This window comes from Cucurbita moschata, unplaced genomic scaffold (assembly GCF_002738365.1).
Source record: "Cucurbita moschata cultivar Rifu unplaced genomic scaffold, Cmos_1.0 Cmo_Scf00024, whole genome shotgun sequence".
In the NCBI taxonomy this organism is placed as follows: Eukaryota; Viridiplantae; Streptophyta; class Magnoliopsida; order Cucurbitales; family Cucurbitaceae; genus Cucurbita; species Cucurbita moschata.
The window spans coordinates 2507818-2518954 of NW_019268540.1; the positions used below are offsets into that span (position 1 = coordinate 2507818).

The window sequence follows — 11137 nt, forward strand, 5'->3', positions numbered from 1 at the left end:
TTGGATCGACTTATCATAGACATAAGGGATTCAATTTAGCACAAAAAACGAGAATCTCGAACAATCAAATTACGGTCATTGTGACGATTAAATAACAACCTTTTTGTAGCGTAACCTAAATTTCAGGATGCATTTTACTTTAATAATTTTTTGTAACCATATACCTTTAATTTGTCCTTTTAATTATTATACAATCACATGAATATAGCCTTTCTAATCAATTTTAAAAAATTAAAAAATATCCCCTAAAATAAAGTTTAAAGGATTTATAATTATTTACCAATAATTAATTAATTATATATATATTATTAAGGTTAAATGGTAAATTTGGTCAGAATTTAGTCCATATAATTTTTACGAGTTACAATTTCATTCTTATAATTTGATAAAATCTCATAAATAGTTCATACGTCAAACGATTTAATCAAACTCGAGTCTCAATAGTAGAAACTATTTAGGGGGTTTTATCAACTTATAGACTATAGGGATTAATTCCGTCATTTAAAAACGATACGGACTAGATTTGTAGTTCAATATGTATTTTAGTATCCAACGACAACGACAGATGTTAGGGTGAAAAAATTATTTAACGAGGTTCAACTGGTCCATAGTATTACTGCCCCAATCATTGATTCTCGGTTCTTTGGAACCAAAGGTTATTTGAACTCAGCTTGATACAAACTTTATCTTTGATTTGGAATTCTCGTGGCCTACATATCCAACCGACCATTTTTTTCATCTGTTTGGATGTTTTTTTTTTTTTTTTTTGAATAAGCATAGACATTCGTCCCAATGTAACTGTCTCTTAATCACCGGGATATTTCGTGTGAGTGAAGCTTCTAGCTTCTTACCTATTTTGGTAGCTCATATGTCTTAACGTGACCAAGTGGGTAAAAGGACATAATGTTATGTTATAAAAGCATGTCACAATCACAAAATTTGAACATAACATTCAGTTCAAACATGAGAAATCCCTCGTTCTTTTCAACACTTTTTCTCGTTGTTGCTTTAGTATTCAACTCGAGTCGAGTCGTAGTATGTCAAATTTTGGGTCAATGCCGGTCGGGGCCAGCGTCCGACAGCCAAGTCGTTGTGTTCGCTACGAATTTCGAGTACTTCGAAGGTGAGATGTTCTTGTGGGGTGCCCTTGGGAGAGGGATGGACTCCATTGATCCAACTTTAGCACGTGGAGGGCCACCCCCTATTGGTGCTCAAAGGGCCAACTTAGACCCTATGGTTCGTAATATCATTGAGGAATTTGGATATGAAGAAATTGGACAATTAAAGTTAAGAGTTTTATTTTATTTTATTTTATTTTATTTATTTTTAATCAATATTGTTCTTATTGTTCTTCATTTCTGGATGATTTCAGAACTCTTATTCAGGTATCTGGTGGATTAGGTATTCAAAGGCCATTGTTGAATCTAAGCAAAGATGTATTTTCGGATCTATTTGACAAAGCTGCTGGTCGTCGACTCAGCCCTCCATTCGATCCTTATGTCGATACCATCCATTTTCTCCTCGCCGTTAACCTTTTCCCGTATCTCGGATACACTGGTCTTGTTGAAGCAGCCCCAGTGCTCCTCTTTCTCGAATCTCGTAGGGTAGTATTTGAAAAAGTACTGTCAGTTTTAGATAGAAACCGTTAAAATTTTGTTTTAAAAATGCTCTTGAATGTATAAAATTCCTTCGAACTTTTTTAAAAAGTTAAAAAGTACTATTGTTGTTAATATATGAATGAAACCGTTAGTTCTACGTTTCGAAAATAATATTAGAACTTTTAGAAAAAAGTTTAAAAGGATTTTACGGTATTATTAAAAAAATTTAAAGTTTATGAGTAATTTTGATGCAGCTAGCAGCTAAGCTGTTGAGTGCCGAGTCAGGGCAGAATGCTGTTATGCGAACGCTGCTGTACGAGAGGGCGAACGAGACTGTGGAGCCATATAATATGACTGTGGCTGAATTCACTAACCTGATCTCGACGCTGGCGAACCAGCTTGGTAAATGTGGGCTCAAAGACGAAGGGGTGGTGGTGCCTCGATCGCTCGGGGCAGAGAATCGAACGGAGACCAACGTCCTCGCCACCGACGCTAAATCTCTTTCGTATAACCGCACAATACAAGAGATCTTGCGGATACTATATGGAACTGGTAGCGAACGATTGCCAGGTGCTTTCTTTCCCAATGGTGCTAATGGGTCGATTGCAAGACGCTTCCTCCGTGGAGGCATCATATAAGAGTTCGTAATAGTGACGACCGAATCAATAAATCCCAACGAAAAGTGGGTCTGTCTCGAATAATTACTATGTGTAATAAATTAAGTTTAAGTTTCAAATCTCTCGTAATGTACCGTTGAAGGCTTAATAATATATCATTGACCTCTCTCAAACTCATAAACCTCCTCCCTTTGCCGTAATGAAAATTTAAGATGCATGCACATGTTTAAGCATTTAAAATTTTACGCATTTTTAATTATTTTCAACGGTTCGTGGCTCAAGTCCCTTAGAAAATGGGTCGCTACAAATTGGTATCAAAGTCAGATACCAAACAGCGTGTCAACGAGGACACTGGCCCCTAAGGGGTGGATTGTGAGATCACATTCCTAGGACGTGGAAACCTCTCCCTAGTATACATATTTTAAAACCATGAGACTGACAGTGCTACGTAACGGATCAAAGCACCATTCTCCTTAATTGCTACAATCCTGAATGTCTTGTCTTGTCCACCGCAGTACGAGCATTGAGAGCCTGAGCTGGGTCCCAGATGGAGCTCAAGCTCGCTGTCGTCAAGGCTCCATGGCAAACTGCATGATGTACGACATCGAATTCGAGATGAACTCCGAACTCAATGGACACATTGGCAGATTTAAACTACATAACCTATGATGCACTCAAGGCCAACAAGGTGCCATGCTCGCGCCAGACGCAGGGGCAAACCCGTGCGACCGTGGCTGCAATGCCATCACTCGTTGCCGAAGCTAACGACTCGTGTTTACTTTAGCCAGAGATGAGCAGTTGTATGAAATAATCATAGGGTATAATCATCACTATATTGCCAATAAGAAATTATGCTGAAATAGCAGGTCCATGTCTAGAACATATTGTATTTTTCTGTCTCATCCTAAGCATTGACTTCAGTTTCACAAAGGCAATAGCGAAAAGACAACAAACTCATAAATAAAACATACACTCTCAACTATGTCTACGCAGAACCTTCGTCTTTCTTCGATTCATCGGCATTCGTCTTGGACGGAGGCAACGGCGAACCCTCCACGCCCATCTCAGCTTTTAGGTCGTTGATGCTCTGCTCCAATTCATTTATGCGGCTTCCCATCTCATCAAGTATTTTCAAGTTAAGGAAAGCATATATACTATCAATTAGAAGGAATTAAGGTTCATACAGATTCAAACAAATTCTAACCTACAATCAAGGTGGCTAATCACTTATATAAAGGTTCTTCAATTGTACTGGACTCCAACGTCTCATTAGAAGGAATTAAGGTTCATACGAACTCAATCCAGTTCGAAATCATTACCATTATCTTCCTATTAGAATGTTTTAACTATATGTAACTTTTACAAGATCATTGTTAGCTAGAATGGACAACGTAATACTCGGGAAATTGCACCGTTTGGACCGTATGGCCTCTTTTACCAGATAAATAACTATAGAATTTATTTTGCAAAACTCAAAATGTATCCGAGCCTATCAGAAACAATTACTCGTTATAATTATAACTTAAGAAACTTCTAGCAGCATTTCAAAAGGATATTCTTTGTGATAATGGAGTCAGACATGGTTTGGAACCTTGATTGCTGCATAAATAAGATTATGTTAGATATGAATTTCTCTGCTGGAAATTTACACTAACTGAGACTCACCATCTGTTGAAGAAGATTTTGCACCTGGAAAGAAGAAGAAGAGTTAATACTAATTTAACTATGAACTACCAAGAAACAATCAAGAGTGGCTTAGGGATTGAATGTTAAACAGAAGGAGAGGATTGATGACAAACTTTATAGAACCATTCTTACAAAAAAAAGTTGGATTAGACTATCAAATGTGAAAAACACAGAGAATAAACTGAAAGAAAAGAAATGAACTCACAAAAACAGTCATATCAGCTGTGCTTTGTTTTGCATCTTCGGAGTCGTGTCCATCCTACAAGATAAAACGAGTAAAATGTGCATTTCACACTGTCGCACAATGGTACAAACAACAAGAAACCAGTCAAATAATATGAACAATATGATAGGAATACCATTAGGAATGGTAGTTAGATGTTGATAATTGATTAGAGAAGTTATTGTGGTGATTTTTTAAATATTTGTGAGTTTTGGACCAACTTGTGCGCACCTTAACTAATCTCACAATCTCACAAGACTAGAGTCTTATTACATTTGATTGTCGAGGAAACTCGTAGAATATTAAATCTCAAGTAGGTGACTACCATCATTTGAATCCATTTCTTCTAAGCCCTTTAACATTCCATGGCCCTTATTGACCACTAGGTGCTACGAGGTTAACATTGAGGCATGTTGGGTAATTCACTAGAGAAGATGTTATAGAGAAAAAGTGCTCTAATCCCCATATTTAGGTTTGGACGCATTCTTTTCACACTTAGGCATATAGCACATCATTGGTAATGATTTTCACAAATTTGCAAACTAATCCTAATGGTTTGTCATAGCTTAGACGCTATTCCATCTCTCCTATGCCTCCATTGGTTTCCTTGAAGTTGCTTGGGAACAGAGTGCGTGAGAACATAGAAGATTGAAATCAATTTTAAAAAAATTTCGATATAGCTCTGCTCCAGAGATGGATGCAAGGAAAATGGATAGCGATCAATGGACACAAAGGGGAAGTTAGGGTAAAGAATGAAACTAGATGGTTGCTCGCGAGAGATTCTTTTTCTTTTTATGGTATGTAGCTCCGCGAGCTAGGAGTGTTAGAAATCACGACTCTCCACAATGGTATGATATTGTCTACTTTGAGCATAAGCTCTCATGGCTTTACTTTGGGCTTCCCAAAAGGCCTCGTACCAATGGAGATAGTATTCCTCACTTATAAACCCATGATCTTCCACTAAATTAACCAATGTGGGACTCACTCCCAATAATCCTCAACAATCCTCCCCTCGAACAAAGTCCACTATAAGCCTCCCCTGAGGCTTATGGATCTCTCGAATAGCCTCCCCTTAATCGAGGCCCAACTCCTTTCTCTGGAGCCCTCGAACAAAGTACACCCTTTGTTCGACACTTTAGTCACTTTTGATTACACCTTCGAGGCTCACAATTCTTTGTTCGATATTTGAGAATTCTATTGACATGGTTAAGTTTAGGGCATGGCTCTGATACCATGTTAGAAATCATGACTCTCCACAATGGTATGATATTGTCCACTCTGAGCATAAGCTCACATGGCTTTGCTTTGGGCTTCCCAAAAGGCCTCATACCAATGGAGATAGTATTCCTCACTTATAAACCCATGATCTTTCACTAAATTAACCAATGTGGGACTCACTCCCAGTAATCCTCAACAAGGAGCGCATCATCGTGGCTTAGATTTGAGTGGCATCTCAAGAAAGGGGAGGTTCTAAGCACCTTAATAATTGGAGAGTTATTATGTAGTTTTGTTATCTTCCATATTTCGATATATTTAGGTTCTATCCCAATAATAACTAGAGGCTGACAATCTTGAAAATGAATTAAGAAAAAGCATTCAAACATCTTCAGTTGTGACAACTACAATCAACTACAATAAGATTCGACTATCATAATATGGGAACAGAAGTCATTCGCACTCCTGTGATAACAACGAATAAACTAACTGTGAGCCAGCGTCTTAGCCACTAGAAAAAGAAGGGATTGAACTTAGCTAGGGCCCAAACTTCCTCAAAAGTGCTATTCACATCTCCAAGTGCACCTTCCATAAGATTGCAATGAAAGCAACATTCCAAAGTGCCATCTCTCTATGTTGTAAGGAAGGGTTGTATAAGACCTCCATCATAGTCATATGCGAGCTGTTGCAAAACATTAGCAAAAGACTCTTCCCTCTCGTAGTAGGAAAAGATGGTATCGTCTACGGACTAAAAGTGTATGAGCTGAACTTTATTCTTTCTCACATGGAAATCTTCAACGAAGTCACCTTCCACCCCTCTAAACACTAACTTACTAAGAAACCTCCACAAGGAAAAGGAACGATGACATTGAAACCCCTAGTGGCAAATGTTTTACTCGTTGCCTTCCCATTAAGTGCATCAACAAGAGACAATTGACCACATCCAACATTTCAATTTAAACCCAAAAACCTCCTTTCCACAAAACTTTCCCAAAAAATATCCAATCAGCATGATCCTAAGAGTTTGCAAAACCAATCTTAAAGATAATCCCTTCCTTCATACGAAGCCGAATAATGTTCAGTCTCCTCATAAACAATATGGCATCCAGAATCAACCAAATCAGCAAGCGTAGCTTTACGAAAATCCAAGAAAGATTGAATCTTCACACATTATCTCGTGACGAAGCCTTCAATCATCGATTAAAACGATGAACCCTAGCAGAAAGACGAAATCCACAAGACACTCATCCGTAACCCAACCCCAAATCAACGTTCAATATCAACAACCTAAGGTGATCTAAATCGGCATTGTTCAAAAGTGATTAAAAAGTGAGCAAGGCGATTGCGGAACTAAAGCTGAACAGAATCATTCGATTTAGAACAGAAATTCTTATAAACAGAAACAAGGAAATCCTTAGAGATTTCGAATTCCTTCCAAAATTTCACATCTAGCAGGGTGAAATGGATACACAACAGCAATGACATTCAACGGGAAAGAACAGTGACTGAACGGAATCAGATTTAAAAAGAAGAGACACCAACCATTTCCGCAAGAGTGGATCTTCAAGAGACAATCGGGAGATGCTGAAACTCGCGGTGCCCAATCGTCCAGTTCGCGGGGGAAGAATGCGGGACGTAGAATATAGCGAATGGCTTCCTTTTTTCCTCAGGTGATACCCTCTTCTCCCCCTGTACAAAATTACCATTTTGCCCTTTACATTTTTTATAAAAATATATTTATTATTTTAAATTTTGTAATTTTATTCTTACCGTTAGTGGTCGAACAACGTTCTCTAACTTAAATATAAATTTTGTAATTTCATATATTTATTTAATTAATTAATTGTCAAAAGTTCATAACTTAAATGTAAATATTTTTTATTTAATTAAAAAAAATGATGTAAATAGTAGAAATTTATAAAAAGTTTTCGAAATATTTTGATTTAAAATTTGAAGTCTAAAAATGTATAATTGGACACAATTTATTAAAAAAATATATATTAATTAATTAAATATACGAGACTCAATATAAAAAATATTAATTAATTACATATATGAAAGTCAATTTAAGCCTAACTTAAAACATCCGAAATATAACTCATATTAAGTAATTATTTATTAATTTTGTTATTTTTTTAATCATTATTAAAACAAAAAAACATAATTTTTTTTGTGGTAAAATATTTTATTGTTTGTATTTGAACAGTAAAAAATATAAACAAGAAACTAGCTTTCGGAACTAAATTTATAATTTAACATTATTTTTACAAAAAAAAAAAACATAAATAATGAATATCAAAGGGGCATTTTCGACATTAAAAGATTATCCAAAATTTTGGAGGTATGACATTCAAAACTTAGAAACTCTTCTCGAGTTTGCTATAAAAAATCTGTCGAAGTTTGAAAATTTTCTCGAGCAATGCCGTGTGGAGGTACAAGGCTTACGGGTCGTGAACTCACTTCTCTTCTCTTCTCTTTGTCTTGACACTAGAATTGATAATTGAATGAATCTACAAAATACGAGTAAACATAGCAGTTTTCAAGAGTGAGTTCAAGATGACAATAACAGAAGAGAACGACTCGAAATAAACGAGCCTCAAATTCAATGCTCGACAACCTGAAGTTGACCCAATCTCGTTTCGATACAATACTATTTGAGACCCCTCCGTCCGCTCGAGGAAGACGGAAAAAATGAAAAGTATTACAAGAAAGCCAGCTGAAAATCAAACATGGAGGATACAAACTCTATGCAATTCAAACTAATGATAGTGAGACAGACTAAGAGTTGGTGTTTTTCAGTTTTGTTTTATATTAGATACTTCACTTGAACATAAGGATACTCTGCTGCTCCAGACCACAAACCCCAAAGCAAAATTAGGTGAAGACTTAGAAAGCAACGTCGAGGAGTACATATTAGAAGGATATACATTCCAACAAAACCCGATCCCCCAAACAGATGAGATCCCACGTCGATTGGGGAGGAGAATGAAGAATTCTTTATACGAGTGTGGAAACCTCTCCCTAACAAACACGTTTTAAAAACCTTGAAGGGAAGCCTGAAAGGGAAAACCCAAAAAAGGACAATATCTGCTAGCGGTGGGCTTAAACATCCATATCTATATATTGAATGTACACAAAATAATCCAGACAAGAAGGCGAAGTTTTTCAGCGAGGTACCGTAATATTGTAGGAAACGACGTTCTCCACAACAGATATGGAATAGAAAAGAAATACCTGCAGCGTAACGAAATACGACGTTTAGAGCCCATACTTCATTGCTTTCGGATTGAATGAGTTATATGACCAGATTCTATATAAACCAAATTTCAGACACTGTTGCTTGAGGATTGAATGGTGTGTGTGTGTGTGTTCATAAAAATATGAGATGCAGATATAGTCGTCAACAAGTGGTTCGACATGATTCGACATGATTCGACATGATTCCATACATGATTCGACATGATTCCATTCAATGTATGGAACTTGAGATAATTGAGCTTACCATGAGTAGAACTGATAATGCAATGATCGAGACACTGTTGCTTGAGGATTGAATGGTGTGTGTGTGTTCATAAAAATATGAGATGCAGATATAGTCGTCAACAAGTGGTTCGACATGATTCGACATTTTCCATTCAATGTATGGAACTTGAGATAATTGAGCTTACCATGAGTAGAACTGATAATGCAATGATCGAGCACACACAACGCCGATGAAATTCCCAACGAACATTGTTGTTACAACATCTGAGCCGATGAAATACTCGGCGAACGATCAACCAGAAAAACGAGAGAGGGGGTTAGACGCCGAAGAAAAGATCAAACAGATCATCATATTACAGATCATCATATTACAAGTTAGATCGAATGTACTTTTAGTACCAACTTACGTTCGCCCTCGAGTAACTTGACCAATGGCTTGTTATTGTTAGATATCCCATTGGGAAAGTTGGCTGCAATAATGGAAGCTTATTAAACAACATTGCCTGAATCCAAATAGCTCAAGTGTAGATACAAGAGCAAAGTGAAGCACCTAAAAAATTTATCAGATAATTTAGTTCCCCCACCCCTCAATCTCATTGTATGGCAGAATAAATGAACAAAAACTGTGACATCCCACGTCGGTTGGAGAGGAGAAAGAAGCATTGCTTATAAGGGTGTGGAAACCTCTCCCTACCAGACGAGTTTTAAAAACCTTGAGAGAAAATTCGAAAGGGAAAGCCCAAAGAGGACAATATCAGTAGGAGAGGAGAAAGAAGCATTGCTTATAAGGGTGTGGAGACCTCTCCCTACTAGACGCGTTTTAAAAACCTTGAGGAAAAACTCGAAAGGGAAAGCCCAAAGAGGACAATATCTGTTAGTGGTGGGCTTGAGCCGTTACAAATGGTACCAGAGCCAGACACCGAGTAGTGGGCCAGTGAGAACGCTGGGCCCCCAAGGGGGTGGATTGTGAGATCCCACATTGGTTGGAGAGGAGAAAAAAGCATTGCTTATAACGGTGTGGAAACCTCTCCCTACCAAACGCATTTTAAAAACCTTGAGAGGAAGTTCAAAAGGGAAAGCACAAATAGGACAATATCTACTAGCAATGGGCTTGGCAAAGAGGACAATATCGGTTAGCGGTGGGCTTGGGCTATTACAAAACTCAGCCGGATAAACTAGAGGTCTAGTGTCTCCTTGCAATTTGCTGTAATCCCTCTCCCCTACCAAAAATCCACTTACCTGCTTGAAAATAATACCAATATGTAGAACCCATTAAACCCTCCTATAGAGAGAAAGAGGTGTTTAATGTTATAATTCTTGAACATTGAAACCAACAGTACGAGATGAAACAAACAGCCATTGAAACCAATAGTAGAAGATCAAACAAACAATCATTAGTCCAGAAAAATGCTTTATTCAAAAGATCTAATTTCTAAGCAAATTATTGTTATGTTTCTTGGACACTCTAATCTTAATCGTTAATTTTATCATTTTTTTTTCCTGTTTAATGTTATAGGTCGTAGAGAGCTAAGGCCAATCTTGAAACTAAGGACAAAATCAAACAAATGACCATGAGTCTCCAAAGAAATGCTTTACTTGAGATCAAAATGATGAGCAAGTTCATGTTATAATTCGTATAAACTCTAGTCTTAATCAGTAATTCTATCATTTTTGCTGCTTTATCTGAGGATTGGAGTCACGGCGGATATAATTTAGCAGCCAAAATCAAAATATATACTACTAATGATACTTACATGTAAGCGTCCCAATCAATTTTAGTATCTGGAGGCAAACCAGCAATGGCGTCAAAAGAACATATCGATAATTCATTGTAAAGAAAAGATACGAATAAGAATTCGATCTTACAGGTAGATGATATTGGCGACGAGGATGGCATCAGCCAAGACAGCAAATGCGAGCCTTGGATTTCCAGTGTCGGAAACAGCTGATTTTCTAGGTTTCGCCGACTTTCACCGGCGAGCTGACCTCAGTCATCATCGATCCCGCGATCCCGCGATCCCGTTGACGTATACGGCCCTGGCTCGGGAAACAGACGATCGACATTGGCTTTTTATCCAATATTTTTAGCCCATACATTTTATAAATGGGTTAAATTTGATGGTGTTTTTGTTTAATATATAAGTTTTAAAAATATATATTTAATTATATAGATTTTATAATATAGTTTTCTTTAGTAGGAGATATTTGTAACCCTAATTCAATGATAAAAAGATAAAGAAAGTGTCCCGTTTATTTTGACATAGGTTCGTGTCGCCATCCATCAACCTAATAATATAATTTTGTTGTGGTGTAAT

General features: G+C 37.1%; 3 protein-coding genes across 9 annotated transcripts; 1 reads left to right on the plus strand and 2 right to left on the minus strand.

Annotated features, from left to right (window-relative positions):
- The first annotated feature begins 962 nt into the window (after positions 1-962).
- Positions 963-2384, plus strand: LOC111461010 (desiccation-related protein PCC13-62-like). The gene is made up of 3 exons (XM_023104433.1): positions 963-1286; positions 1373-1604; positions 1853-2384. The coding sequence occupies exons 1-3, from the start codon at positions 964-966 to the stop codon at positions 2234-2236; spliced, it is 939 nt and encodes a 312-aa protein (XP_022960201.1). The 5' UTR covers position 963; the 3' UTR covers positions 2237-2384.
- Positions 2385-3023: 639 nt separating this feature from the next.
- LOC111461111 (heat shock factor-binding protein 1-like) lies at positions 3024-7013 on the minus strand. The gene is made up of 5 exons (XM_023104595.1): positions 6882-7013; positions 4107-4160; positions 3881-3904; positions 3772-3814; positions 3024-3340 (listed from the first exon to the last, which is right to left on the minus strand). Exons 1-5 carry the CDS (start codon positions 6882-6884, stop codon positions 3201-3203), a joined length of 264 nt encoding a protein of 87 aa, XP_022960363.1. The 5' UTR covers positions 6885-7013; the 3' UTR covers positions 3024-3200.
- Positions 7014-7627: 614 nt separating this feature from the next.
- On the minus strand, positions 7628-10890 carry LOC111461109 (dol-P-Man:Man(5)GlcNAc(2)-PP-Dol alpha-1,3-mannosyltransferase-like). 7 transcript variants are annotated; one of them, XM_023104592.1, is made up of 6 exons: positions 10689-10890; positions 9230-9292; positions 9008-9086; positions 8517-8573; positions 7957-8055; positions 7628-7849 (listed from the first exon to the last, which is right to left on the minus strand). In XM_023104592.1, the coding sequence occupies exons 1-6, from the start codon at positions 10717-10719 to the stop codon at positions 7690-7692; spliced, it is 489 nt and encodes a 162-aa protein (XP_022960360.1). In that variant the 5' UTR covers positions 10720-10890; the 3' UTR covers positions 7628-7689. The 7 variants fall into 7 exon arrangements, 5 of the variants coding, with proteins under 5 accessions (XP_022960360.1, XP_022960358.1, XP_022960361.1 ...); XM_023104590.1 differs by lacking the exon at positions 10689-10890 and adding an exon at positions 10577-10682; XM_023104593.1 differs by lacking the exons at positions 7957-8055; positions 10689-10890 and adding an exon at positions 10577-10682.
- Positions 10891-11137: the final 247 nt, after the last annotated feature.

Bases quoted from the DNA above. Each gene is read 5' to 3' on its own strand.
- LOC111461010 (XM_023104433.1), top strand. From the start codon at position 964: ATGAGAAATCCCTCGTTCTTTTCAACACTTTTTCTCGTTGTTGCTTTA. The intron at 1,287-1,372 runs GTTAAGAGTTTT...GGATGATTTCAG, and splicing joins GAAGAAATTGGACAATTAAA to AACTCTTATTCAGGTATCTG. The intron at 1,605-1,852 runs GTAGTATTTGAA...ATTTTGATGCAG, and splicing joins TCTTTCTCGAATCTCGTAGG to CTAGCAGCTAAGCTGTTGAG.
- LOC111461111 (XM_023104595.1), bottom strand. The intron at 3,905-4,106 runs GTGAGTTCATTT...TCTTCTTTCCAG, and splicing joins CAGCTGATATGACTGTTTTT to GTGCAAAATCTTCTTCAACA. The intron at 3,341-3,771 runs ATATCCTTTTGA...ACTTGAAAATAC, and splicing joins TGACTCCATTATCACAAAGA to TTGATGAGATGGGAAGCCGC.
- LOC111461109 (XM_023104590.1), bottom strand. From the start codon at position 10,652: ATGAATTATCGATATGTTCTTTTGACGCCATTGCTGGTTTGCCTCCAG. The intron at 9,087-9,229 runs GTAAGTTGGTAC...TCATCGGCTCAG, and splicing joins CAAGTTACTCGAGGGCGAAC to ATGTTGTAACAACAATGTTC. The intron at 8,574-9,007 runs GTAAGCTCAATT...GTTACGCTGCAG, and splicing joins CATTATCAGTTCTACTCATG to GTATTTCTTTTCTATTCCAT.